The sequence below is a fragment of the Nyctereutes procyonoides genome, unplaced genomic scaffold (assembly GCF_905146905.1).
Source record: "Nyctereutes procyonoides isolate TBG_1078 unplaced genomic scaffold, NYPRO_anot_genome, whole genome shotgun sequence".
Lineage (NCBI taxonomy): Eukaryota > Metazoa > Chordata > Mammalia > Carnivora > Canidae > Nyctereutes > Nyctereutes procyonoides.
The window spans coordinates 555,505-582,229 of record NW_026575142.1 but is presented as its reverse complement, the minus strand read 5'-3'; the positions used below and the strand labels follow the sequence as shown (position 1 = coordinate 582,229).

The window sequence follows — 26,725 nt, the reverse complement described above, 5'->3', positions numbered from 1 at the left end:
GCCCGTCACCCATTCACCCCCACCCCCCGCCCTCCTCCCCCTCCACCACCCCTAGTTCATTTCCCAGAGTTAGAAGTCTTTATGTTCTGTCTCCCTTTCTGATATTTCTCACACATTTCTTCTCCTTCCCTTATATTCCCTTTCACTATTATTCATATTCCCCAAATGAATGAGAACATACACTGTCCTTCTCCGGTTACTGTGGCCAAGTTCAAAAAGGGTGTTGCCTGAGTTCTCCTCTGGGATTTTGATGGAATCTTGTCTCACATTTAGATCTTTCATCTATTTTGAGTTTATCTTTGTGTATGGTGCAAGAGAGTGGTCCAGTTTCATTCTTCTGCATGTGGATGTCCAATTTTCCCAGCACCATTTATTGAAGAGACTGTCTTCCTTCCAGTGGATAGTCTTTCCTCCCTTATCGAATATTAGTTGACCATAAAGTTCAGGGTCCACTTCTGGGTTCTCTGTTCTGTTCCATTGATCTATGTGTCTGTTTTTGTGCCAGTACCACACTGTCTTGATGAACACAGCTTTGTAGTACAACCTGAAATCTGGCATTGTGATGCCCCCAGATATGGTTTTCTTTTTTTAAAATTCCCCTGGCTGTTTGGGGTCTTTTCTGATTCCACACAAATCTTAAAATAATTTGTTCTAAGTCTCTGAAGAAAGTCCATGGTATTTTGATAGGGATTGCATTATACGTGTAAATTGCCCTGGGTAACATTGACATTTTCACAATATTAATTCTGCCAATCCATGAGCATGGAATATTTTTCCATCTCTTTGTGTCTTCCTCAATTTCTTTCAGAAGTGTTCTGTAGTTTTTAGGGTATATTTTGAGAACCATTTGAATGGTAAATGGTTCTCCAACCTTTTATTTTCAGGTTGTAGGTGTCCTTCTGTCTAAAATGAGTCTCTTGTAGACAGCAAATAGATGGGTCCTGTTTTTTTATCCAGTCTGAAACTCTGCGCCTTTTGATGGGGTCATTAAGCCCATTCACGTTCAGAGTTACTTGAACTTCTTCTTAAAGGGGAGTTTTAAGAGTCCCCCTTAAAATTTCTTGCAGAGCTGGTTTGGAGGTCACATATTCTTTCAGTTCCTGCCTGTCTTGGAAGCTCTTTATCTCTCCTTCCATTTTGAATGAGAGCCTTGCTGGATAAAGTATTCTTGGTTGCATGTTCTTCTCATTTAGGACCCTGAATATATCCTGCCAGCCCTTTCTGGCCTGCCAGGTAGATTAGATTCTATGAAAAAACATTTTGCAAGGACTGTCTAACCAAAGAACTATATTCCTTACAGAGCTATCACAGTGGTTTCACGTTCATTGTCCTGATGACTAATCATTGGGGTCCTGGATCCTTCATGTTCACTGTTTGATCACACATGAATTTTCCATCATCCATGTGTCATAAAAGACAGCATCAGGCAAAAACTTTAATGGACTGGTCATCTGCTTTTATGGGAAGAAGGCTGTTTTATGAAATCTCATGTATTATAAAGTTAATTAGTAATCTAATTAGTTAGGACTAAGAAAATGACAGAAGGTATGAATGATTAATAGAAGTTAAATTTGTGTGCTTTTTCTCCAGGATCTCATCACATCCTACTTATATTAATACCACTCTTCTCAATGTTATGTAGGATTTGTTTACACTGTATTTAGACATAGTGGAAATTCTTTCTAATGATTTTCCTAAGTAATTATGTCTGTCAATTGACCTAAGACATTAATGACATTTTGGAGGCAGCATTAGCACCAATGTAGAATCTTTAAAAGCTGCAAATCCTGGTTTCATTTTATTATTTTCTTCAGAATTAGCCTTATGCAAACCACTTCTGAGAAAGTATCTCAATTACTTAAAGGGGGGGGGAGGTATCCACCTTCAAAATCTGTTTGTACCTCATGGTAAGTCTTATTATATCTTCTCAAGGAGTTCAATAAAATTTCCATGAACACAGACTAAGAAAATGAAATAACAGATCAGCATATACCTAGTAGGTAAAAGATTCTAATGTGGGCTCGTGAAGCAATATGTCATATTTTGGAATATTTCTACTTAAAGGGAATTGCTGAATCAGAGCTCCAGAGAACCCGGGCTGACTCCGGTTCAATGTCATAAAAAACGATCCTCAAGCCCTAGCCCTATGTCACCAAGGGCCTTATTGTTCGTTATCTGCAACTTAGTAGGTTTTGTTACTTACTCTTGGGCCAAATGGTCCAGGAATCCCAGCGCTGCCTTGTTCACCATTGGGACCCTAGGGAGGAAAAAAGTAAAAACTGTTGCCAAAATGTTTACACCCACATTTTGCCGTTCTCAGCTTTTAAAAACGTGCTGTCATTCACTTTCGCAGCAAACGCTGATTTCTTCAAGTCTCCCATCTCTCCAACACCTACGTGAGCCGACGGATCCTCAACTGTAGGAGCGATGGTACACCTACCTATCCTTTTGCTTTATTGCTTCCTACAGAATCACAGCTGATAAATGGCATATTATCCTAGATAACTGGGTAATTAAATATTCACCAGGATATGCTTTGAAATGAAAAGAAGATACAAAAAGTGCAATCACCTAATGGGTAAATAAATGTTCACGTCAAGATACTTGTATATTTGTACACGGAAGCCAAGTAATACTTACAGGAGGTCCGGGAAGACCCTGAAGACCAGTGAAGCCTCTGTGGCCCTTCTGACCTCGGTCACCTCGGTCTCCATGATCACCTTTGTCACCTCGAGGTCCTTGGGGTCCCTAGAAAGAGGGTCATGGCGTGGATATTGCTTGGTGAGACTATAATTTACTACAGTTTTAATTTTTACAGTTATATTTACTACAATTGTGAACACCGTACAAGGATTCCTTATCCACAGGGGACACGTCCCACGATCTGCAGTGGAAGCCTGAACGCTATAAGCATTACATTTTTCCTATACATACATATCTCAGAGTGAGGTTTATAAATTAGGCACGAATTAGATTAACAATCATGAATAATAAAATAGAACAATTATAACAATATAATAATGTGAATGTGGCCTCTCTCTCTCTCTCTCTCTCTCTCTGTCTTCCTGTACTGTACTCACCTTTCTTCTGGTGAGGATGTGAGATTTGATAAAATGCCTACGTGATGAGATGAAGCGAGGTGAATGACGCAGGCATTGTGACGGAGTGTCTGGCTACTACTGATCTTCTGACGACATGCCAGAAGGAGGATCGTTTGCTTCCTGACTGCTGTTAACCACAGGTAATGGAAATCCCACAGAGGGAAAGGGGGCAACTGTATGAACTAACCTAGCTACTTATCTGAACTGGACTGAGAAATTTTTGTCTCTTTTTCTTAAGAATGAAGGCGCGATCACTAAAAACATAAGATATATAATAAGGCTTTCCTACAGATTCACTTTTTTAAATGTTTGCCCTGCATTCATAGTAAAATGATGCACTTTTAAGTTTGACCTAACCTATCTGAAACACTTTCCAAAGACTGTATTGCACATATTTTCTGATATCATTATGCAAAAATATTGCCACTACACATAGATTCTTTTTTTTTTTTAAGATTTTATTTATTCATGAGAGACACAGAGAGACAGAGAGGCAGAGACACAGGCAGAGGGAGAAGCAGGCTCCATGCAGCGAGCCCGACGTGGGACTCGATCCCCGGTCTCCAGGATCACGCCCTGGGCTGAAGGCGGCGCTAACCCACTGAGTCACCTGGGCTGCTGCCCTACACACAGATTCTTTTAAACTAAAACGTGAGTCCTTATTTACTTATGTTACCTCTAAGAAAGGAATGATTATTAAGTTTGCACATGTAGATAAGCTAACTGGATATGACCCCCGAGAATATATTAGAAAGGTGGCCATATGCTAAGAGAGTAGACCGTAAAAGTTCTCACCACAGGAAAATAAAATTTGCATGTATGTGAGATGATGGCTGCTAATTACACTTTCTGTGGTATTGTCATAATCATTTCACAACATATACGTACATCAATCATTGTGCTACGTACTATAATAATGTTATGTGCCGACTGTATCTCAAACTTGGGGGGAATGAAAAATTGGCAAAGTCTTGTTCAATCAAGCAAACAGAAGAGGAATATCATTATTAAGCACTCTCCTTTAAAGAAGACACAAAGAAATGCTTGTTATCCTTATATCTGCAATATCTGTACCCAAATCCATCAATCCTGATGCTGAGAAACTAAAGAAAAAGCAGTAATTCAGCATCTTCTTGTGGGATAGTAGCTATGCCAAGAGGTGGAAATTATCAGATCAATCTGATCAGTCTTGGGCTGCCTTTTTGTTTGTTTGTTGTTGTTTTTACGTCTTGGGGACTCAGAAAAGCACCAGGGATCTAAGGGTTCACAGTAATTGGACAGGAGGCATAGGGTCATCTACTATGAGGACAGCTTCTGTTGTCTTTGGTTTTCCTAAAAGATAATTCAAACTATCAATCTGACTTAGGAGAATGGAAAATATCCTCAAATATATACTGGCGCTCGGGTTAGTTTTATTAGTTTGTTATTTTGTTTAGTTCTTTCTCTTTTTTTAATTTGGACATCCTAACTGTCAAACAGCATGGGAATCTTTTTATAATAAAAATAAGAGTAGATCTCAGTTACTTTTATGTATTTTATATAATAATACAAATTTAAATACTAAAATCAGCCTGAATGTTTTCATGTTAGAGAGGTTCTTTTATTTTGGGATGTCCTAGAATTTCATAATTGAAAATAAACTAAACCAGAAATCACCTATTTAAATTATTAACTAAAATTCATTTAATTATGAAAAATAAACCACATTGTTATGTAAGTAGTTAGAAAATCATTCACTTGACACACCATATAACTGAAATTGTCTCCGATTAGGCTCAAATTAAAACTGAGAATTATGATTTAGTAATAGATCATGAATTTAAGGCTATAATTTTTTCATCAGTATAGATATTAATTTTTATAATAAGTGTGAAAGGAACATGGCTAACAGGCTGCCCGTCAGAGAAGATTCACTTGCAGTAAAACAGCTATATAATAATCATTAACCTGGAAGCAACTGTAAAAGCAAAAAGATCAGAACATGAGCAGGGTAGTCTAGCTGAAAATATAAAATATTTGACTAGCACTTTTCAAGTTTACAAAGAGATTTCAAGCTCATTTTCCTATGTGATTTTTGGAAAATCTCTAAAAAAAAAAAGGGCACCATTCCTATTATTTTGAAACCTGTGACTCCACAAGTCCTTATTGACTATTGAAAGAATTCACAGTGAAATTTAGAGGACATATGTTAAAATTATAAAACAAACACAAACTTCTGGGTATTAAAGTAATACTTTTGTTCGCAGTTTGAGGAACTTGCTGATCTTCATTTTTGAATCTTAAATTGTGCTCCTTTGGGGATATATACATATAATATATACACACATATATACATATACATATACACACAATAGATGTGTGTGTATATATGAGAATATTTTTATTTTTAAAGAATAATTACTTTACTTACAAGTAAGCCACGTTTTCCGATTCGACCAGGTGGTCCTACAGGGCCCCGAGAACCCTAGAAGAAATTTTCACAAAAATCGGTATGTAAAAAATATTACTATATAGATACAGAATTCAAAAATAGGTAAGTTGGATACTTCTATATGGTTTATGTATATCCCTGTGTATATTCTTATGGCTAATGGATTAAAATCAAACCAAATGTCCTTAGATGTAAGAATGTGCTCACTACAACTCCGATGACACTTCTTTAGCCAACTTTATTAACTGATTTCACTGAGTGACGATCCTCCTTAGTGGATTATGCTAAGACATTACTAGCATAAATTTAACATGATGCACACGTATTACATTTCCTATACACCCCAACATCGTTAGATGATGAAATTCAAAGCATCAGGATTTTTGAATATCTAGCGGAAGTCAAATGTTTTCCATTAAGATTAACAACAATTTAAGAATGTTTATCATTCTTTGTTTAGAGTCCTTGATCCAGGGTCCGTGTACGATTAAGTCCAGGCTCACATGTAGCTCCCCGAGGTGTAACTGTCGGTATGAAACTGGGTCTCCTTACCGGATCTCCTCTTTGTCCTGCATCTCCTGGAGCACCGACAGGGCCCGGGGTTCCAGGGGCACCCTGAGAGCCCGGCAGACCTGCAGGTCCCGGGTCTCCACGATCACCCTGCAGAGAATAACCATGGGATTATTCTTTTCATATTTATCATCAAACAGTGGCATTCTATACCCTCATGCTATTCGCAGTAAGAAAACATATGCCTTTTTTAAAAACCTTACTTTCATATTTCAACGTATATTTTTCTTAAATATTTTACTTATGTTTACTTCTTAATAAATCAAATTGAAAAGAATATTTCCCCAATTCCAGTTCTCCCTCCCCTCACTCTCACCCTACTACCATCACAGTCAAGATTGTAGTGTATAGCAGTGTCACCTCCAGAATTTAGCGAGTTTTTTACACTAAAGAGTCCTCCAGAGGAGTATCCATTCACTTGGGATAAATAAAGACTTTCCAGAGTGTAAGAGCTGGGAGAAATTTAAGGAACCCATTTTCTAGACTTTCAATTCCACGTGTTCTCTCAGACAACTGACCTGAAGTATCCTTCCCTATTTCCTCTTTAATAATCACGCCTCTCTCATTTTATCAAAGAAAAAGTATTCCAATCTCTCTACAATCTTACTATGGTGCAATGCCCCGGGGAGGGGACACCTCTAGGCAACAAACTATGGACTTTTCTAGAACGCACAGTTCACTTGGGAATAAAGCAACGAGGTACTTGGAAAGAAAGAGGCTGTTTCTTATTTTATCCAGGTGACCCAACTATGACAAGGCTCCAAATCTCGTCTCCTCGGGAAGTCAAATGTGAGATAATTGCTATATGAATATGTATTGTCATGATTATTTGACTTGAAAAATGAAGTCAGACCTATTCTGCTGACAGAAATTAAGTCTTAATTTGACTGGTTAGTTTGGCAACCGGGATAAACGGTGGCAATTCGGCTGGAGAACAGACATATGAACATCGGGTAAGCAAAACTGGCAAATATACAAGTTTGAAAAAAATGTATTAAAAGCACATACACATTTAGACTTTACCAATGATTACCTCTTTTCCAACTATTTAAATTTAGGATTAAAATAAAATGTGATGGCAACTTAAATTGTGCATAGGGGTTCACAGATTTTCAAAATTATACCAGGGACCACATTAGCAAAATCTTTGAAGACCACTACCTTGTAAGATGTATGCTGACCAAGGGGGAAACCCAGGTGCCAGAGAATCTGCGTTCCCTAGCTTTATGGCAGATGAGGCGAGGGCTTACTCAAGATGCCTTAAAACTCTTTCTCTTCGAGTGCCTACTAGATACTCTAAACATGTTACTGAATGCAAGTATTAATCGTATTTAAACTATTTGAAAACGGAGGTTCAGGAAATTTGTTCAAGGCTGCACTGTTGGCTGCTTAAGGAATCAAGCTTCCGGGCAAAGTCTGTCTGAATATACAGGCCTTTTGGTCACATGATGAGCTGCAAAGTGAGCAGAGCCAGTGTGTCATAACAGATGTTAAATTGGGGGACTGATTTTTTTTTTTGCCTTCCGTGGACTGATACACAGTCTAAGACGACCGTGTGACTACCCAAAGGGACTGGGCCTTCAGACGAGGCTGGGGATGTTTTCAGGTCAGCATATGTCATGATATTTAATACACACCATGGGATATGTAACAGGCAGAAAGCCACCTGGTTTATTTTCTCATGGGGCATTCACTTTAGGAGATGAGTAGAGAAATTTAGATGTCACACAGCGATGCTTCTGCTTCCATATATTTGTGAATGAGTGTGACACTTAGACTACTTCCTCTGTATCCAAAGCCTTCATGTTACACCAGCTATGAAAGCAATTTGCTTTCCTACAATTAATAAGAAATGCCGTCTCACTTTGCTGTGTACTCAAGTCTCATTTCATTTACCTAAATGATGACCTTAAAAAAAGGTAGCTACTATCAGAAAAATCAGGACTGCCCCAGAGCTATGAAAGAAAGGGCAAATTTTACTCTTCAGTCTTACAAAGGTTTCAAATTTACATTAGTGCACATTTCTAATCAGCGAAATTGCCCTTACACGTTCCCCAACAGCACCGTCCCGTCCCGGAGTACCATCGTTACCAGCTGGACCCTACAAAGAATCATATTTGAGAAATGAGTTGACAGAGTAATGAAACAAAAATCTCATTCCAAGCGCCAGAAAAATTACAGCATGTTTTCCACCTCTGTTCTATAAAGTGTAAATCAGCACTTATGGAAATTCTAGTAGAAGAAAGTCTTTTTTTTTTTTTTTTTTTTTAGAAGAAAGTCTTGGGCCATCTTTTCTACTGCTTGGAATTGCTTCTAAAATTATTAACACATTCTTACTTGTTTTAGTGCCAATTTTAATACAGTTTTATTGAAGACATTGCATTTTCCATTTACGATACAGTGCTTATAAAGTGCAGTGTTACTGCCTTGCCCTGTGCACATATCCCACACTCAAGCATCGAGAACTTCCATTTACTATGGCAGCTTGACTTTAAAACCGTCGTGGAATCTGCTATGAATCTGGGTCCTTCCGTGCTCTGTGTAGAACAACACTGAATCTGCTCTTCAAGGGTGGGCCCAGGAAGGCAGCCCCAGGGGAGGGCCACACCAGGGAAGCCCCCCATGCACTCAGGCAGGCGTCCTGCACTTAATCTAAATTTCTTCATTTCTACTTTTTATTTTAAAACAGGGGGATAAACCTCAAATCCTTTGAAATTTTATTCTTGGAATTTTGTGGTTTGTTTGTATTACCAGTAAATGGTTTTCCTCCCTTTCGTATCTTAAGCTTATCCAAACAATATCCTTAAAGTTTTAAAATAAAACAATCGTGTTTAGATATTAAATAACATTTTTTTTTAGAATATACATTCTTCTCTCCCTATATTACTTTGATTTTTTTTTCAGGACTATATTTTTATCATTTGATCAAAAATTGCTCTGAAAGGTATGGTTCCAAGAAAATGTGACACTGGTGACTTATTCATTAAAGCACAGAACAGAGGAGATTCCAACCTATAACTTCACAAATCACCTTTCAAGCATTGATTTCCTCTCAGATGAGCCTAAGGGAACATGACATGCATGATGTTACCTTCTAGTGATATTTAGGTAGAATGATCTCACCTTACTTTTCTCTTTTCACAAGCTGTAATAGTTCTATTAATCCTATTACCACAAAACTTGGCGATTTTGAGAAATATGCCATTATAGAGTGAAATAACAAGAAAAGATTAATTACTGCGTCTGTTCACCTTCAAAACAATTTGGTAACAACCTAAATCCACTAAAATACTTGGCTCCAGACCAGATGAAGGTCAGTGCGAAGATACCCATCTTACTTCCTTCTCCTTCTGTCGTCATTTACACAACTCTCCAGGGAAGCAAAGAGCACCACCAAAAAACTTCAAGGCAAATGCACAATTTCTAAATTTCTGAATTGATTTCTAAATAAAAGAAATATTGTCCCCATGCCACCCGGATAATTTTCTCTGTGGCACTCACTTCAGGGCCAGGCTCCCCAACGGGGCCATTTGAGCCTGGGGGTCCCACAGGTCCAGGCGGACCTTTATCTCCTGGTGCGCCGGTAGGTCCTACTTTTCCTGGTGTGCCCTGAAATAAAAGTAGAAGTAGGTCAATCAACCACTTCCAAAGAAATGTAAGAAAGCTGGTTTCCAGAAAGGCTCTGTTTATTCAAATGACACCCCAGTCCCTCCTTCTATAATATTAATTATCCACTATCTCAAACCTCCTGTCACCCTAGCACCTTCCTAGAGGCAAGCTCCCTTCTCACATTCATTCTGACATATCAGAGGGACCAGGAAGTGTCCTCTGCCACCAGCTCAGGTGTGTATTTTGGGTTTCAATCCCATGCCCTATGGTGAATCCTGGCTGCTCTCCTGGAACCTGCATCGTTGGTAAGACAGGCTCATCCACATTCACTCCCGCTCTCTCGACTCGCTATTTCTGGATCCCGGCACTTGGGTTTCACTGTCACATCGGGAGGTGTTACTTTTGGGTCTGTGGCTCACTTCTGATAACAACAGGATACCCCCTAACTCCTGGTTTGCGAGTTCAGATCTCTACCCACATTCTTCCAGTTCCAAGGTCCCAGCAGGACACCTCTCTGTCTACATTCCATATAAAAACATCATTTTTCTTCCACAAGCATGTAAACTTTCAGCAGTAATATTCAATCTCTTCAAAGCTAACAGTAAGTCCAACTTTTATCCACACTCCGGGGACTATGAGGTCTTTAGCACGCTCCAGGGAAAAGGAGAGTGCTGTCAGAGTCCATCTTCATAGCTCACCCCACTTTCACCTCCAATGTTGCTCTGGCTCAACTACTCCTTCCCTTTGATGATTTATGAAAACTTGCCCTCTGAACTGTGAAATATGGATGCTTTTGTTAACATGTTGATTTAACAAGAGGCTAGCTGCTCACGAGGAGATTGTCCCCCTTCTCTGGCTCTGTGGGTACTTTTAATCTTTGAAGAAAGATTTAGAATCACCCCAAATCCATATCCTTATTTGTCTACTTCTCTGGTCCCAGGGTTAAGTAAATATATTTTTCAAAGACTTTGCAAGGTTCTTAAGAAAAGAATTTGACATTCAAAGTCAAAGGTTTTTAAGATAGTCAGAGTTTGTATCTAAGAAAGACTTTATTAAGGAAAAAAGAGAAATTCTCTCTTTACAAATTATATTGCAATAATCACTTGAAATGCTGACCAACGTGGCCACTCACCGCTGGGCCTGGCAGGCCGGGCATGCCTCGCTCCCCACGCTGCCCTGGCATGCCCACAATTCCTCTCTGTCCAGTAGTGCCTGCTGGACCAGGGGGGCCATCTGGACCCTAATTTCAAGGATAAACTAATTAGGAATTCTCCAGGGTAAAACCTTATGCAAGGAACAGATTCCAGCTCTACTGGTCTTTCAGTACAAGAAAAAAATTCTGTTTTGTAAGATATGAATAGTCAACATTTATTCTCCACACAGAGCCCTAACATTGTTTAAAGGTGGCTCACTGGCTTCTGAGAAACTTGGAAGAGTACTGTGAATTTTGAAGGAATAAAAGAGTTAACTATTTAGGCAAAGATTTCTCTTCTTTTTGAAAAGACAAAGAAATTTCTAAAATAAAGAAATAGTAGTCTAGCAACACACATTAGTGTTTGAGATACTTAGATATCAAATAAAATAATGTATTTTAAAAAACACTTCTCTATACAGCACGGATATTTAACAAAGAGTGTTTTCTTGTTTAGTTTTTGAACACCACAGGGATTATCGTTATATTTTATACTTAAACGTATACTTTTTTTTTTCCTAGAGCAGAGACTTATAAACTTAAAAATATAGGGCATAAGGATTTATGAGAGTAGCCAGGTTAGATGCATAAACAGTTTCTCTGTGGCAGTGACTATTACAGATTTCTAATGGTAAATATCTTTGTTAGAGGTGGCCGGAAAACAAAGATGCCAAACTTACAGGTTGCCCATCTTCTCCTGGGTCTCCTTTGTCTCCTGGGCCACCAGGGGGGCCAGCTGGTCCTCGATCTCCCACTCGCCCATGAGAGCCAGGGTCCCCACGAAGACCTGGAGGTCCCTCCTTCCCAGGTTCCCCTAGGGGCCCCGCAGGTCCCGGAGCTCCCTAGTAGAAGATAGAAACCGCGGGGCAAAGTGGAAGCAACATTAGAGCCCTTGATGCAACGGCCCCTCAGGTCCATTTTTTCTGTTAGATAATCATTCGGTAGATTCAAACAAAATTAAACAAAACACAGCTGCAGATTCATTTCCCGAAAAGAAATCTAAATTATTTGCAATTGCCTTTGAGTTAATATCGAAAGTATACTGAAATTAACTTGGATTTTCAAAGTTCTTAAGACTTTGCTCCATCAATGCATATATAACATTTTTTTTCTGTCTGACCAGATCTTATCATGAAAGAGTAACATTAAACAAAGCTTCAGAGAGATGCTTCCTAACTGAAGGAAATGGCTATTAGCACACAATACCATCAGAATTTAGTATCCAAATGGAATAGTAGTCAAGCACTGAGGCTCAAATGCTCTTGTAAATAAGCGACTCCAAAACACACTAGATGATTAAAGACAAATTTGCTATGACAGGATACCAGTACGTATGAATTATTAGGATAATGGTTGTTAACATGGGTTAACTATTAAGGATTAAATAAAACCATAAACAATAACTCAAATATATATTATCTATATAATGTGTATATACGTGTGTTTTTGTGTATTCTCATGTGTGTGTGTGCGATTACTACCAATGATCTGAGTTACTGAATTGACTTACAGGAGGGCCTGGAGGTCCAACTCTGCCAGCAGAACCAGGAAACCCTGTTGCACCCTAGAAATATAATATCATATAAGCAATTTTAAAATAACTATTAATTATATACACTTTTGGGGATCTATTTTTTTCACAGGGATATTAGGCTTTAGATCCCCTTCATTGTTGTAAACAATATATTTTTTTTCTTGTATCCTACGTTTTTAGAGTGGATCTGAATTAACTGGTAGGAAGGACGCTAGTTTTCTCTTTCTACTTTCCATTTATCTTGCACGTCTACCAGGATACTCAGGGCTAGCGCTAGCATCACATTAATCTGCATAACGGAGTTCTGTTGAGCTGTTCCCAGTATCCATTACCTCTTCCGCAGGCAATATATTCTTTATGTTATATGTGAGGCAGCTGGGTCTCCAAGATCATAAACTAATTGCAACCCAGATCTTCCCACTTAAGTGCCCTTTCCACTGCAGTTTACTTATACAAATAAAAATTTGTTACAGCTTCAGATTAACTTTAAAATGGCCACAAGGTGCTAGAGGTCTGTGACTAGCTGCACGTAATTCCCAGAACTTCAAACCAACTTACAGGTGGACCCTGAGTTCCTCGGCCACCTTTGAGTCCAGGAACACCATTAGGACCCTACATAGAAAGAAATGAACAAAAAATCACTTATAGTAAAACAAGATGGGCTAAACACAAAGTCTAAACATTGGGCACATGACTCAAATTATTGGTTTTGTTTTTCTTTTCACTTACATGAGGTCCTGGGGACCCTGCTAGACCTTGTGGTCCAGGAGAGCCAGCATCTCCCTTCTGCCCTGGCTCGCCGGGCTCACCTTTCACTCCAGGCTGCCCATCGGGACCCTGTATCAATTGTATAAATAAGCCATTGATTATAACACTTATAGACTAGTTACTTCACAGTAATTATTACTAACATATCATTTAACCGAACATTTTTAAATGGTGCTTTGTAATCAACATGAAGCTCAGAAGAAAAAAATTCCCTAATGAGATCTTTGAAGAGGATCTGAACAAATAAGTCATCCCATCCCATTTTTATAACAACAAATAAGTATAAAATTTGAAATAGTGCAAACTCATCCATTTTAGTGGCAGTCATGAAAGAATTTATTAAAAATGAGAATATTGCCTAGAAAACTGTAAACTTTCCAGCATCTGATGTTGTACCTTCAATACATATGACAATGATAATCAAGTAAATTTATTGCTATAACAAGAAGAGTGTTCGCTGTAAATTAGAGATGCTTGAAAATTATACCTGAGGTCCAGCAAAACCAACAGCCCCGGTTGGGCCATTTTCACCACGAGAACCCTAGGAGAACACAAAGATTACTGTGGCTTTCACACTTTACTCTAAATAGAAACAGTATTTAAAAATACCATTATAGGGATCCCTGGGTGGCGCAGCGGTTTGGCGCCTGCCTTTGGCCCAGGGCACGATCCTGGAGACCCAGGATCGAATCCCACATCGGACTCCCGGTGCATGGAGCCTGCTTCTCCCTCTGCCTGTGACTCTGCCTCTCTCTCTCTCTCTCTGTGTGTGTGTGTGTGACTATCATAAAAAAAAAAAATTCCTTTAAAAAAAATACCATTATATTACATTTAGATTTGTGGTGTCTTTAAACGTATATATAGATGAATTAGATGTATTTCTTGAGGAAGACTTTTAGGCTGATATAGATATAAGGGCCATAGAACAAAATTTCCAAGGTCTGAAGTCTCTAAAAGGTTTCTTAATTATTAAGTAAATGAGCTACTTACCTAGATTTAATAGGTTGCATAGAAATAACAGACTGGTAAGTTTTTGAGTTTAATGAGAGAAGTAAATGCTGAAAATTAAGAAGTTATAAATAGCCTGAAGCAACAGGCGTGGTTTTATATAAATAGCAAGACAAAATGATGCACTGTTTTACTGCTCACTCCCCTTCTAGAACACATCAAAATACTGCCACTTACAGGATTGCCACGGGAGCCAGGAGGGCCAACTAAACCTCGAGGGCCAGGTTCACCCTAGAAAGCAGATGTTAGACGGTTATTGTCCAAAGCAGGAGCAGAATATAATGCAACTGGAGGACCCTGAGCATGAAGAGCAGGGCAGACAGGGGAGAGAGCGCTGAGACGACCTGGCCCAACCACCACACTCTATGAAACAGAGAACACTATGTGGAAGAGCTATCATACAGACTTCCTGATCCTGAGCCCACAAAATAGGAAATTTATGATACTACCTTTTCTCCAGTGGGACCTGCAGGACCTGGAGGACCCAAGGGGCCGGGAAGACCCTGTCAATGAACAGAACACAGGCACACTGAAGACGGGAATGCATGGAATGCTCCATGATTAAACAAGGGAACTGTTTTGTTACAGCTTAGCTGCTCTTGCAAAACGTTGTCTATAATAAATATATAATGTGTATATTCTTAAGATTTTTCTACTTACTTTAAAACAATTTCCTGGATTCTCTCCACAAAATGCTTTAATCTCTTTCATCCACCTCAACTCATCCATACATCATACCATCTTCAAAACATTAGTTCTAAGTTAACACTATTCTTCTACAATGTTTCTGTGTTTCTTGGCCTATTTAATTTTGAAATTTGAGTATAGATTGAAAAAAGCTTTTCTTTTGTCTAGAATATCATATTCTTAAATTATATAAACAAAATACCACTGTTTTTTTTTTTTTAAGTAAAACTGTGATAAAGCATTGAGTTTTCTACATTCTCCTAAGATTACAAGGAGTGTAACTACCCAAATACGCTGTGGTTGGGGTTCTTTATGCTCAGAGCTTAGGGAGCTATCACACAAGGGTTCAAACTGGGTCTTCTTGAAATGTGGTCACAATCTTTAAACTGGACTATATATTAGGGACACCTGGTGGCTCAGTGGTGGAGCGTCTGCCTTTGGCTCAGGTCGTGATCCCGGGGCTCTGGGATCAAGTCCTGCATCGGGCTCCCCGCATGGAGCCTGCTTCTCCCTCTGCCCATGTCTCTGCCTCTCTCTCTCTCTCTCTCTCTCTCTCTGTGTCTCTCATGAATAAATAAATAAAATCTTAAGAAAAAAATTTAAACTGGACTATATTAGAGTCTTTTCCAGAACGAGTTTTCTATCTATTATATGTGCCTATTCCCCTGCCTCTTCATATGCGGCCCACATATATTCTTTTGTAATTTAACTTTTGTATGTATTATGTAAGGCATTTAAGGAATAAAAATTACTTCTTAAATTTATATTCTTCTAAGAACACGAGAAAACTGTGATCTTATACTCTCTAGACCTATAATGGAACAATATTCTTTCAATAATTTACCTAATATATTTCCTCAAAGAACTGGATTATATATAAAGATCACTTGATTAAATTCTCCCATTTTTTTTTCTTACAGAGAAAACACATCATTCATTTTTTTCCCTTTAGTATGAGTTTACAACAAATGGTCTGCTCTGCTTCCTCCCTAAAGCAATGTATTGTCCTGACTGAAAACAAAGCAGTCATTGTTTACGTCCTGTTTCTCTTCCACTGCACTTGCAAAGTCAGTTCATAGAACAATAGCTACCTATTTCAGATTTCATCTTAAAATAAACTGTTAATGCAACACTCCTTCAACCAGCACTGCACTGCTTCACTATGCACCACAGGCCATCTCTGACATAAGATACAAACAATAGGCCAGATTAACTTAGACCTTTTTTGAAATACGAAATCAAATATTAGAGTCAATCCAAATGCAAGAAACATCTCATGTTCATAATTTGCTCACCCTTAAGGAGACTTTCAGAAAAAGAAAAAAAGAAAAAAGGCATAATTACCACTAAAAACTAAACACTTTTCTGTATTTTACTTTATTTTCCTTATCAAAAGCTAATACAATCAATGTGTTAACAATGGCTCACTGTGCAGAATCCATGTGTTAACGATGGTTCCATGTGAGCTTTTTTATAGTACAAGTACTCTTGCCAGGGCACAGCATGACAATTAACAGCAAACCATGTCATACTGAAACAGAAATTATTCATCAAATATCAGGAATTATTCCAGGAAATGCTGAATGTCTGAGCAACTATATCTATCCCCTCTTACATGACAGAATAATTTCATTCATGTCTAAAATATTATATTCAATCTGTCCTTACAAATGCAAATGAATTCTACTTCTGAGGATGGAAAGCTTGTTAAAGGTCAATGCCCTGGGGTGAATTTTCCTTTGCATTTCACTTCTTCATCCTCCTTATTGATGAAAGCATTAATAATGATTCATTGTGCAGTCATTTTCTCACCCACAAATCCAGCATATTGAGAAACAGTTACCTCAACTTGGCTACTCTGCAGAACTCTACTTGCCTGCCCTGGGATGAGGTCTAGAACAGCTCATTAGATTAACACTTGAACAAAAATAAACATTGCATATGAAATATAAAGAAAATGGAGAAAGATAAAGCCCCCCCCCCCCCCCCCGCTTAAAGCACTGTTCTCATATGCACAGTAAATTGTGTTTTATGTCATTCCCTCAACAATGACTACTTTTTGGCCTGCTTTAATTCAAGGTAAGCAAAATGAGTATCCATGATCGATCAACATCAAATCTCAAAATTCATCATTTTCCAAGCCCTGGCCATATGGAAACACAATGAACTTTATTTTGGAAAGTTCATGCAAATTCATGTAATAATGATAATGTTGATTCCTAATTTAGCTGGGAAAAGGAATGATCTCACTTACTCTTGCTCCATCATTTCCAGCTGTTCCTTCAGCACCCTTCTCTCCTATGCCACCCTGGGAAAACACACAAAATACCATTTGTTCACTCAATTGTTTTTTTTTTTCTCTCTCAATTGTATGGAAGCTTCATGAGGGCAGGAGCTTATCTCTCTTGTGCATAGCTATATCCCCTTGAGCCTAGAGAAGTGACTGGCACTCTGTATTTTTCTTAATAAGCATAGATATTGAAAGAAAGAGAGAGGAAGGAAGAAAGGAAAGAAGAAAGGAAGGAGGGAGAAAGGGAGGGAGGGAGGGAGGGAGGGAAGGAAGGAAGAAGAGGGAGGGAGGGAGGGGAGGGAGGGAAAGAAGATTGGTGACTTAGGATGATAGAAGTAAAAGCCTAGACAGGAAATAACTTTCAGAAGGAATTTACAAAGTCTAAATGAATGAACTAAAACAAAACGAGACAAGACAAAACAAAACACAGACTTACTCTGTCACCCTTGGGTCCAGGAGTTCCTGCAATTCCTCTTTCTCCTGGCATACCTTGAAGACCTGGTGGGCCTGTGTCTCCAGGGGTCCCAGATGGTCCTGGACTGCCCTAAAATGAACCAACAATAAGTGACCTCACCAGTACAGTATTAAGATTGAGCCACATGAAATTTCTCTGCTGGTAGGTCAAAAATAGTCGAATATCAGCAATTTCATATGGTTCAACTTAGTGCATTTATTTTTCATTTATGAAAATTATCTCTGAGGTCATTTTTTGAAATAAAAAAAAGACTTTGCCTTTCTGATTGTTGGTTTATGTTTTCAACTTTTTTCTTTGGGGAAATTGAGCATCAATTGAAATAAAATAACAGTTGCCTTTCTTTACCTTGGACAACATCATGGGGATCCTAATGAAGAAAGAAGACATTATTTTTAGAGAGTACTTCACTCTCACTAATGAACCCATGACATTAAGCTTGCTTATAGGCTAAGTCAGTGATTAAATTAAAACAGATCCTATGTAATCACTCTGGGCCTTGAAGATGATAAGGGATCTAATGCCACATGATCATGAAAAATTCTACTTTAATTGTTTATATTGAAGTTGGCCACTTTATTTTCTATCAATTTTAAATGGCACCCAAAGGAAATGGTACTGATTTTTGCCTTATGATGTATTTTACTTTCAGATTTCAAAAATGACATACTTTATGGTTAGTAAGCAGAACTGTGGAACCGGAGACCAAAAAAAGAGGAGCATATAATTAGGACTATCTCTTAATAAATTACACGGTTTTCTATGTATTGCCTCTGCTTATTAACAGAATTATACAATTTTCTGTTTATTGCCTCTGCTTATTAATGGAAGTCACTAGTAAAAGTCATATAAATAAATATTAGGATTGGGTTTCTATAGGAGAACGTATCACCATGTACACTAAACCATAAATTCCATCACAGAAAAGAGACTTCTTTTCAGCTGACTCTTTAGTGCCAGGAAAAAGCCTCATAGATGCTTACTGAAAATTTGTTGAAGAAGAAAATGATATAATTGAATTGTCTTGCAACAAGAGAAATACATCCTAGTTGCGTCCTGCATTTATCGGGCTGAAACTATCTTGCAGAGCTGAGCTCCTGCCACACTTACTTTTGGGCCATCAGGGCCATGGCCTCCAGCCATTCCCTTCTCCCCAGGGAGTCCGGTTATTCCTGGTTCTCCTCTCTCCCCCGGGTTTCCGCGTTCTCCCTAGAGCAACATCAGGATGGCAAACAATCTTAGAGACTGATTTGAAAGTGGGTTAAAAATGTTTGTGAAAATCTGGAAAACTGCTTCCACTGGAGAAAACCTGAGAAAGGAGCAACTATTGAGGCTTGATTTTCTAGTTTAGTGATATGAACTTCAAGGAAGGATATGCTAGTTGCACAGCACAAAACGTAAGATTGATGTTCATCAAGTGAAAAAATTTTAATTCTTAAAATAAAGCCCAGTTTATGATAAAAGATGTTTTATTTCAACAGAAGGCAATGGAAACAAAGTGAATGACAAAGGAGAAAATACTCACTCTAGGTCCTAATGGGCCAACTGCTCCAGGATCTCCAGGAACTCCCTATAAGATATAATTTTAAAAATTCTAAGAAATGCTTTGAGCTAAATTTTAGGTATTTATTAGAAATCTTCCCATATCACATACCAAATTTGAATAAACCCATAACATTGAAGAAAAATATGCATACTTTTATAAATGAGGGGATATCCCATACATTGGATGGAAATATTTTTCCAGAAAAAAAATGTTTATTACACCTGAATGTTTGATTTTGGGCAATGAAAACAAGCAAAATATTATCTCACAAATGTAGTGCACTGGTTTTTTTTTTTAGAGACAACAACACATATAGTAATTTTATTTCCTAATGAAAAAAATTTCAACAGAGGAAACTGAAATAAAAGGCAATAAAGAACTGATCTTTTATTTTTAAGATCTTATTTATTTGAGAGAGAAAGCACAGCAAGCGAGAGACAGCATGAATGGGGGGGGGGGGGAGCAGACTCCTCCCCAAGCAGGGGCCTGAGCAGGTCTCTACCCAGGATGCAGGGGACCACGACCTGAACCAAAGGCAGACACTTTAAGCAACTGAGCCCTCCAGGCGCCCCAGGAGCTGATCTTTTAAACAGAACCAGTTCAATTCAACTTAGTAAATATTTCTTGACTATATACCGTGGACCATGTACTCTGCTGGGAATTATGGGTTCGAACTAGTGCAGTCGTGACTCTTAGAAAATCTTCAGTTTGCTCTTACTAAAGGAAAGTTTGTCAAAAAGTTCAAAACCTGGGATCCCTGGGTGGCGCAGCGGTTTGGCGCCTGCCTTTGGCCCAGGGCGCGATTCTGGAGACCTCGGATCGAATCCTACATCGGGCTCCCGGTGCATGGAGCCTGCTTCTCCCTCTGCCTATGTCTCTGCCTCTCTCTCTCTCTCTCTCTCTCTCTCATAAAATAAATAAAAATTTTTTAAAAAAAGTTCAAAACCTCTCTCTTCAGTTAAAAATAATTACCAATGACAAAGAAAGCTGTTGTTTCATCAAAGACTGGAATGAAAACTAAGGTAGAAGTGGGGTTGGTCCTGAATGTGAGGTTTTAAGAATAATTTAACCAAATTATTTATTTTTCATTTTCCTTTTTATGTATGCTAGTGGGTCATATGTGGCTTAAAAGAAAACCTAAGTATAAACAAATCCGAGCGTTTTTTCCATAATATTTTATCTCATAAGAATACACTGCGGTAGCTTAGTTGGCATTATGTGGTGTATTGTAGGATACGTAAGTAATGGTACATCTGGCAATTATGAAACACGGTAGAGCTTACAATTTTGTGGCAGATAGTGTGTTATCCATAGTGTCTTGATTTACATGATAACACCCTATAATATTTTGAACAGAGTATATTTTTTTGACAAAGTAACATATTTCTGATAGTTTGGATAACAGATTATAACCACTACTGTCTACGTTTGCAAAATCACAAATGTTAACCTCAATATACTCAATAGGTCTGATTCCACTGTAATCCTCCATGAGAAATTCTCCTTTGTGTGATAGAAGAGCTCACACAGATATGTCTTAACTAGAGGGATCAGTGTCCATCCTCCAACCCCAACCCAGGATGATGCTGGGAGAAGGGAAGCGTGAAGAAGCATGTGCTGTCCTTGGACAGTGACTTCACATCCTCCAAAACGAGGCCAGCTTTTCCTCCTCACGTAGCACCATACAAGCTGCTAGCAGTCCCACTAGAACACCACTGCTTCTGTTGACTTAGTGATCTGCCTCTTATGTCACGAAATGGAAGAGCCAACCATGCTAGCAAAAGAGCTTTCTTCACTTCGAGACCAAAGGGAACAGCTAAAGGCAGAAGTAAAAAACATAAAGAGTGTGACCCACAAGTTGCGGAAGAGTTACGTCAAGCAAATAAAGTGGCCAAAGAAGCTGCTAACAGATGGACTGATAATATATTTGCAGTAAGATCTTGGGCCAAAAGAAAATTTGGGTTCGAAGAAAATAAAATTGATAAAAATTTTGGAATTCCAGAAGACTTTGACTACATAGACTAAAATGTTCAATGTTGGTAAAGGATCTGTGAACTTATGAATATGTAATTTTTAAAATCTTATCGAACTAAATGTACTGAATTGCCATTAACCTATATTTGTGTTTATCATTTATTTTATTTTATACTTTATTTAAAATTAATAAAATGATAAACACAAAGTATAAAGAGGGGAAAAAAAGTTCCTTTGTTCCTCAAATAAACTCAGTTCTTCAGTTCCTCAAACTCTGCTTTTTACTAAAAAAAAAAAAGAAACAAAACAAAAGCTGTTATCAAGCAGGCCCAGTCTTATCCTCTGAAATGTACCCCTCCTTATCCCCCTCCTTGTGGTGTGGTCTTCCTAAAGTCCAATCCCTAAAAGCACTACTCCCTGCTTGAGAGCCCTTCATCATCTCCTGTTAGAAGAATCAGAACCAATTACATTCACATTCAGACTTTCCGTAATCTGGCTCCTGATTGATCATCCAGCCTCATCTCCACCTCTGCGTTTACTCTGCATTCCTGACTTACTAGTTTTCTCAGAGTCTTAATCTGATAAGCAAGACCTTTGCACCTGCTGTTACAATTTCCTGGAGTATTTTATTACCTTCCCTCCTGCCCTCTTAACTTGTAAAAGATATTACTTTGTCTGGGAAACTTGCTGTAAATCCCCAAATCTGAATTAGGTGAATCTTCCATGTTTCCCCACACACAGTGTCTCCCCAGAAACCCCACATCTCCTACTATGGTGTAATAGAAGGGCTAAGTTCATGTCCATTTTGTTCAGTTGTTTAAAGCCAGGTTAGAGCCAGGGCTTAACACCACTACGCACAGAGTGCTCAGCAAATATTTGTTGAATGGTTAAATGAATGAACAGATCACCCATAGAAAAATAAACTAAATTAACTGATGTCCTGGTAAAATAATAGAAATAAAATAGTATCTGTTATAACCATATAAAGCCTCCCGCCAAACTCTGTAGTTGATAAGATACATGTTCAGTGGGTAAGAACCCAGTCTTGGGAAGCAGATTACCAGAATTCAAATTATACCAGCTTCCGAGTGACTGGGAAAGTCACAAAACATCCGTGGGCTCATTTTCCTCATCTAAAGAACAGGCATGACGCTAGTACCTAGATAGGTAGGGCTGTTCTGGGGATTCCAAGAGACAACATGTATAAAGCAAACCAGACAGAGCCTCACATATCCTAAGTGATACCACGCACCGCCACCTTTTAGTATTGCTCTTATTACTGTTTTAAGACTTACCTGATCACCTGGCTTTCCCCCTTCCCCAGGGGGCCCTGGAGGACCAGGAAGCCCCTACGGGAAAGAAAGAAAAGAAAACTGTGAGTTTTCAAAGTTTAACAGGCCACGAGTGTCAGCAGTTCACCTTTTATAACCCCCAGAGCCTCCGTGACTCTACTGTCAGGCAAAAGATTGTTTAAAAACAAGCAAAGCAGAGTAAGGAGACTATCTTCTACCCTAACGCAGCAGCCGGCCCCTGGATAGGGTCAGACCTTCATTCGCACACCACTTAGTTAAAAAAAAAAAAAAGGTAAGAATCCAACAGGAGATCCTTAACATTTGTTAAGTTCTGTGGGGCTGAAAGCAGTATTTTAGGTTGCTAGTATAGTGCTGAAAGTCACTCCTGAAAACTTTTTTCACCAAAGTATGATTATCCGTTATTAAATAATTTCCCATACAATATATTTAGGTAAATCATGAAATTTGTTTAACAATAATTTTAAGACATTTTTCCTTCCTTAAAACTAGGTAGATTTTAATATAGTCCAGTAAGACTTATCAAGAACACTCTATAATTTTTAATTTGTTAATAATTTTGATTTTGATCAGTTTTTCAAGGGAAGTCTATTTCTTCTCTTTGAACAAAAATGTTGGGTTTTATCCATTTTATCCATTTACTAAAAGAGGGACTTTTTTCAAAATTGTGGAATTTCACATCATCTGACCATATCTTTTCATATTTTAAAAAAGCAGCTTAATTAACAGTGGAAAAAAACAGAAAAGTGAATTTGTGCATACCTGAAAGCCAGTGGGCCCTGGAGGTCCCTGCTCTCCTCTCTCCCCAGCGAGACCCTAAGTCATGAAGGAAAGAAAATCATGAGTAGAGTGTGATCTTTACACTTGCTTCTTGTTTATGTGACCTACTAGAAGAACTGATAGTCGCCTTTTTCCTAATCACATAGTTTTCACTTTAGTCAGATAACAAACCGCATTATAATGAAGTAATTTAATGGTATTGTTTGAATCCTCGATGTTGAGAAAATATCTTCTAAAGCTGGCAAAGATACTGATGACATGTTTATCTTTTGATCCAAAAAATGTCTACAGGATCCCTGGGTTGGCTCAGCAGTTTAGCGCCTCCTTCAGCTCAGGACGTGACCCTGGGGTCCCAGGATCGAGTCCCACATCGGGCTCCCTGCATGGAGCCTGCTTCTCCCTCTGCCTGTGTCTCTGCCTCTCTCTGTGTCTCTCATGAATAAATAAATGAAATCTTAAAAAGAAAATGTCTACAGCTAACCATAAAATTATAGGGAAATTGGGTAAGTTGAACCTGGAAAATTTCCTTACTTTCATGTATCTAATCATTTAAAACAGGTAATCCCCCGCTTTTCCAAAGTTTGTGTTACATCATTTCACTTTTATGAAAGCCCTATATTAGCTTTTTGGTAACTGAAAGAAATCTGCAGATAATTTTTGATTTTACAAAAAAAAGCAAAATGCAAAAACAGCGTTTAGCATTTGCTTCGCACTGAGCCCCCATAGAGGCAGCGTGCACCCCTAGCAGTGAGAGCGGCCCCCACAAGCTCCTTCCTCGGGAGCCACACTCAGCAGCTGAGCATCAAGCTCTCTGAGCGCTCAACTGTGAGCATCTGTGTTTTATCTGTATTTATTTTGTGCATCTGTAAGAGCAAGATATGTCCTAAGGTATCAGAAAATCCAGAAGAGGTTATTTTTGGAGTTTAGGAATTTTAAGAAATTTTTCCATATAAGTTAATGATAATGGCTTCTTTGCTTTATGTCATTTCAGCTTATAAACGTCTTTAGAGCAATGCTCTACTTTCCAGTAGTGAGGGAAACGTGTATCTCTATTCCAATTTATTTCTCTGTGTCATAAAAAATATTAATCAAGCTTTCAACACTAGAACAACTGAAGGAAGCAAATCTAACATTTTAGAAAGATTTAAATTGCCCCATTGCAAACAAATAAATATGCCAAAATATTTCTGATATTTAATTTTGGAATTCTAGGATGCAAATGTACCTTAAAGGATAAAAAACTTTCTTTTTTTTCAGTCCTCCAAAAAAATAAGTCAGCTTAAATAAATTTCTATAAGTCATCATTAGAAGAATGCAGGTATAACTCAGTATTTATATATTATCAATAAAGAGTACAAAATATTTGTCACACATGAGTTTCCTTAGCTGATATATTCTTCAACTGTGTCATGCAAAGATGATGAGGCAGCTTTTGCCATCAACATTTTAAAGAAGCTTAAAATGAAAAGTCCAATCACTCCATTTAAAAAGGAGGTGCCAGCACATGAATCAAAAGAAAAGACTGTAACTGAAATTCTTCAATCATGCATTTTCTTATTTACATCCCCTGAAACTTATTTATAAGTAGTCTTAAGCAAACGTCAGTGAAAAATGCAATGTGAATATACTCTGGTTGAAAGACCACATACCGGGGGGCCCACAGGACCAGAAGGACCGACTTCACCATCTTTTCCAGGAGCTCCCTAATATCACACAGAGATAATATGTGAGGTGAGGCCATGAGACAGCTGGATGAGCGATATGCACATGTGTGTACATATATCTATATTTATATCTATTTCCCCCCTTTAGAAGAAATGTATAGTTACCCTCTGCCCAGGAACACCAGCATTTCCTGCCTCTCCAGGTTTTCCAGGGTCACCCTACAGAAAAAATAGAAACTATTTTAAAATTCAATTTGCTCCAATCATGCCTGCTTCAAGTGAGGATTATGATGAGAGAGCAAACATATTACACACTGTACTCACACTGCTACCTTTGGGGCCTGGAAGACCCATGCTTCCCGGCTGCCCTCTGATTCCTATGGAGCCTGGAGGGCCTGGCCGGCCATCCTCCCCCGGAGCACCCTACAAAATAGACAGAAGCAGTGTACGTTTTACGTAAATTCTCTCTAAATATCGTATCACCGAATTGACACCTGCCTTTCTTTGCTTACTTATAAAAGTTATGTAAGCTTTAAGTTATCCTTCACCTTTTTCTTAGTGAATCAGAACAGCTGAGTGCCTAAAAAAATTGCTGAAGTAGTTTGAGTATTTAGAACAGAGATTTAACTCTTATTCTCTATATATAAACCTCATCCTCACAACCCTTACTCTCTCATATTCATAGGGAAAATTTTCTTTCTTCTTTAATTTACTCTAGATTGTGGTAATGAAAATTTGATACTTCTATTTCACATTTTTAGTGTAAAGAAAAGGCCCAGAATACATGAGCTGTCAAAAGTTGTACCTACCTCTCTTAAACCTATACAACTGCGAGGACATCAAGAAATGAGAATGTTTCTAATAGACAAATTTGACCAGTCCTGGAAGAATACATAATTTCAACTTTTTCCACTGATGTCAGAGAAACAATTTTAATCTCAGATATTGTATCAATTAAATTTGATCAATGTTGGGTGAATTTTAAAATATGAAGATCCTATAAATTTACTTCAGCATTTTAAACATGTAAATAAGATCAGCATCCAGCCGATTAAAAGCATTAACCTCAAATAAACATCTTATCATTTAAGTTGTAGGTCTATTGAGAACTATTAATGGTTGTGGACTTTATTTACTTATTTATTTAAGTAGGCTTCATATGGGGCTCCACTCAGGACCCTGAGATCAAGACCAGAGCTGAGATCAAGCGTTGGATGCATAACCAACTGGGTGCCCCAAGGAATTGTTTACATTACTTACCAAAGGCCCAAGTTTTCCTTCAGGACCTTGAACACCAGGATTTCCTGTCAGACCCTGAAAATTAAAAGCAACCATCATTTTGTTGCTGACTTGAAACTGAAGTAAAGATTCTAGAGAATAAAAACAGCACCACGTTAAAAGGACCCCGTTCCACTTTGCAATGCCCATTCCCAGTGGCCTTAGGCTCCTCCAGACAGGCCTACACGCCCCTCGGGGTCCTTGCCCCTCCTGGCTTTGGAAGGACCAGGGCAGAAAACACAGCGTGCCAACAGGCCGCACTATGTGGGCTTTCCACGGGCCGGGGTGGGGGCCCACAGCACAGCCTCCGAGGGCATCCTCTCCCCCCACAAGGGACAGGTCACATGTGAGCAAGTAAGTCTACATGGTGGGCACACGGGCCACTCTGCCTTGGAACTCCCATGTGAGCAGAATTGTAACAGCATCGTGAACACAGCATACTGGTCCTGGCCAACAGGCAGGTGCATGTTACTCCAAACTCACAGCACCCACAGCTATGCTGCCCACAGGT

The 26,725-nt window shown here is 38.6% G+C and overlaps 1 protein-coding gene across 1 annotated transcript in view; it reads right to left on the bottom strand.

The window, feature by feature from the left end:
- The window catches only part of COL5A2 (collagen type V alpha 2 chain), a 140,731-nt gene that overhangs the window by 8,553 nt on the left and 105,453 nt on the right, over window positions 1-26,725 (bottom strand). The window contains exons 26-49 of the mRNA XM_055308458.1: window positions 26,197-26,250; window positions 25,261-25,359; window positions 25,102-25,155; window positions 24,922-24,975; window positions 23,255-23,308; window positions 22,478-22,531; window positions 19,188-19,232; window positions 18,773-18,871; window positions 17,627-17,734; window positions 17,155-17,208; window positions 14,663-14,716; window positions 14,391-14,444; window positions 13,693-13,746; window positions 13,167-13,274; window positions 12,996-13,049; window positions 12,414-12,467; window positions 11,584-11,745; window positions 10,844-10,951; window positions 9,604-9,711; window positions 8,150-8,203; window positions 6,085-6,192; window positions 5,512-5,565; window positions 2,641-2,748; window positions 2,204-2,257 (exon numbers count right to left, since the gene is read on the bottom strand). Coding sequence (XP_055164433.1) covers window positions 2,204-2,257; window positions 2,641-2,748; window positions 5,512-5,565; window positions 6,085-6,192; window positions 8,150-8,203; window positions 9,604-9,711; window positions 10,844-10,951; window positions 11,584-11,745; window positions 12,414-12,467; window positions 12,996-13,049; window positions 13,167-13,274; window positions 13,693-13,746; window positions 14,391-14,444; window positions 14,663-14,716; window positions 17,155-17,208; window positions 17,627-17,734; window positions 18,773-18,871; window positions 19,188-19,232; window positions 22,478-22,531; window positions 23,255-23,308; window positions 24,922-24,975; window positions 25,102-25,155; window positions 25,261-25,359; window positions 26,197-26,250 — 1,809 coding nt within the window. The remainder of the gene's footprint in view (window positions 1-2,203; window positions 2,258-2,640; window positions 2,749-5,511; window positions 5,566-6,084; window positions 6,193-8,149; window positions 8,204-9,603; window positions 9,712-10,843; window positions 10,952-11,583; window positions 11,746-12,413; window positions 12,468-12,995; window positions 13,050-13,166; window positions 13,275-13,692; window positions 13,747-14,390; window positions 14,445-14,662; window positions 14,717-17,154; window positions 17,209-17,626; window positions 17,735-18,772; window positions 18,872-19,187; window positions 19,233-22,477; window positions 22,532-23,254; window positions 23,309-24,921; window positions 24,976-25,101; window positions 25,156-25,260; window positions 25,360-26,196; window positions 26,251-26,725) is intronic.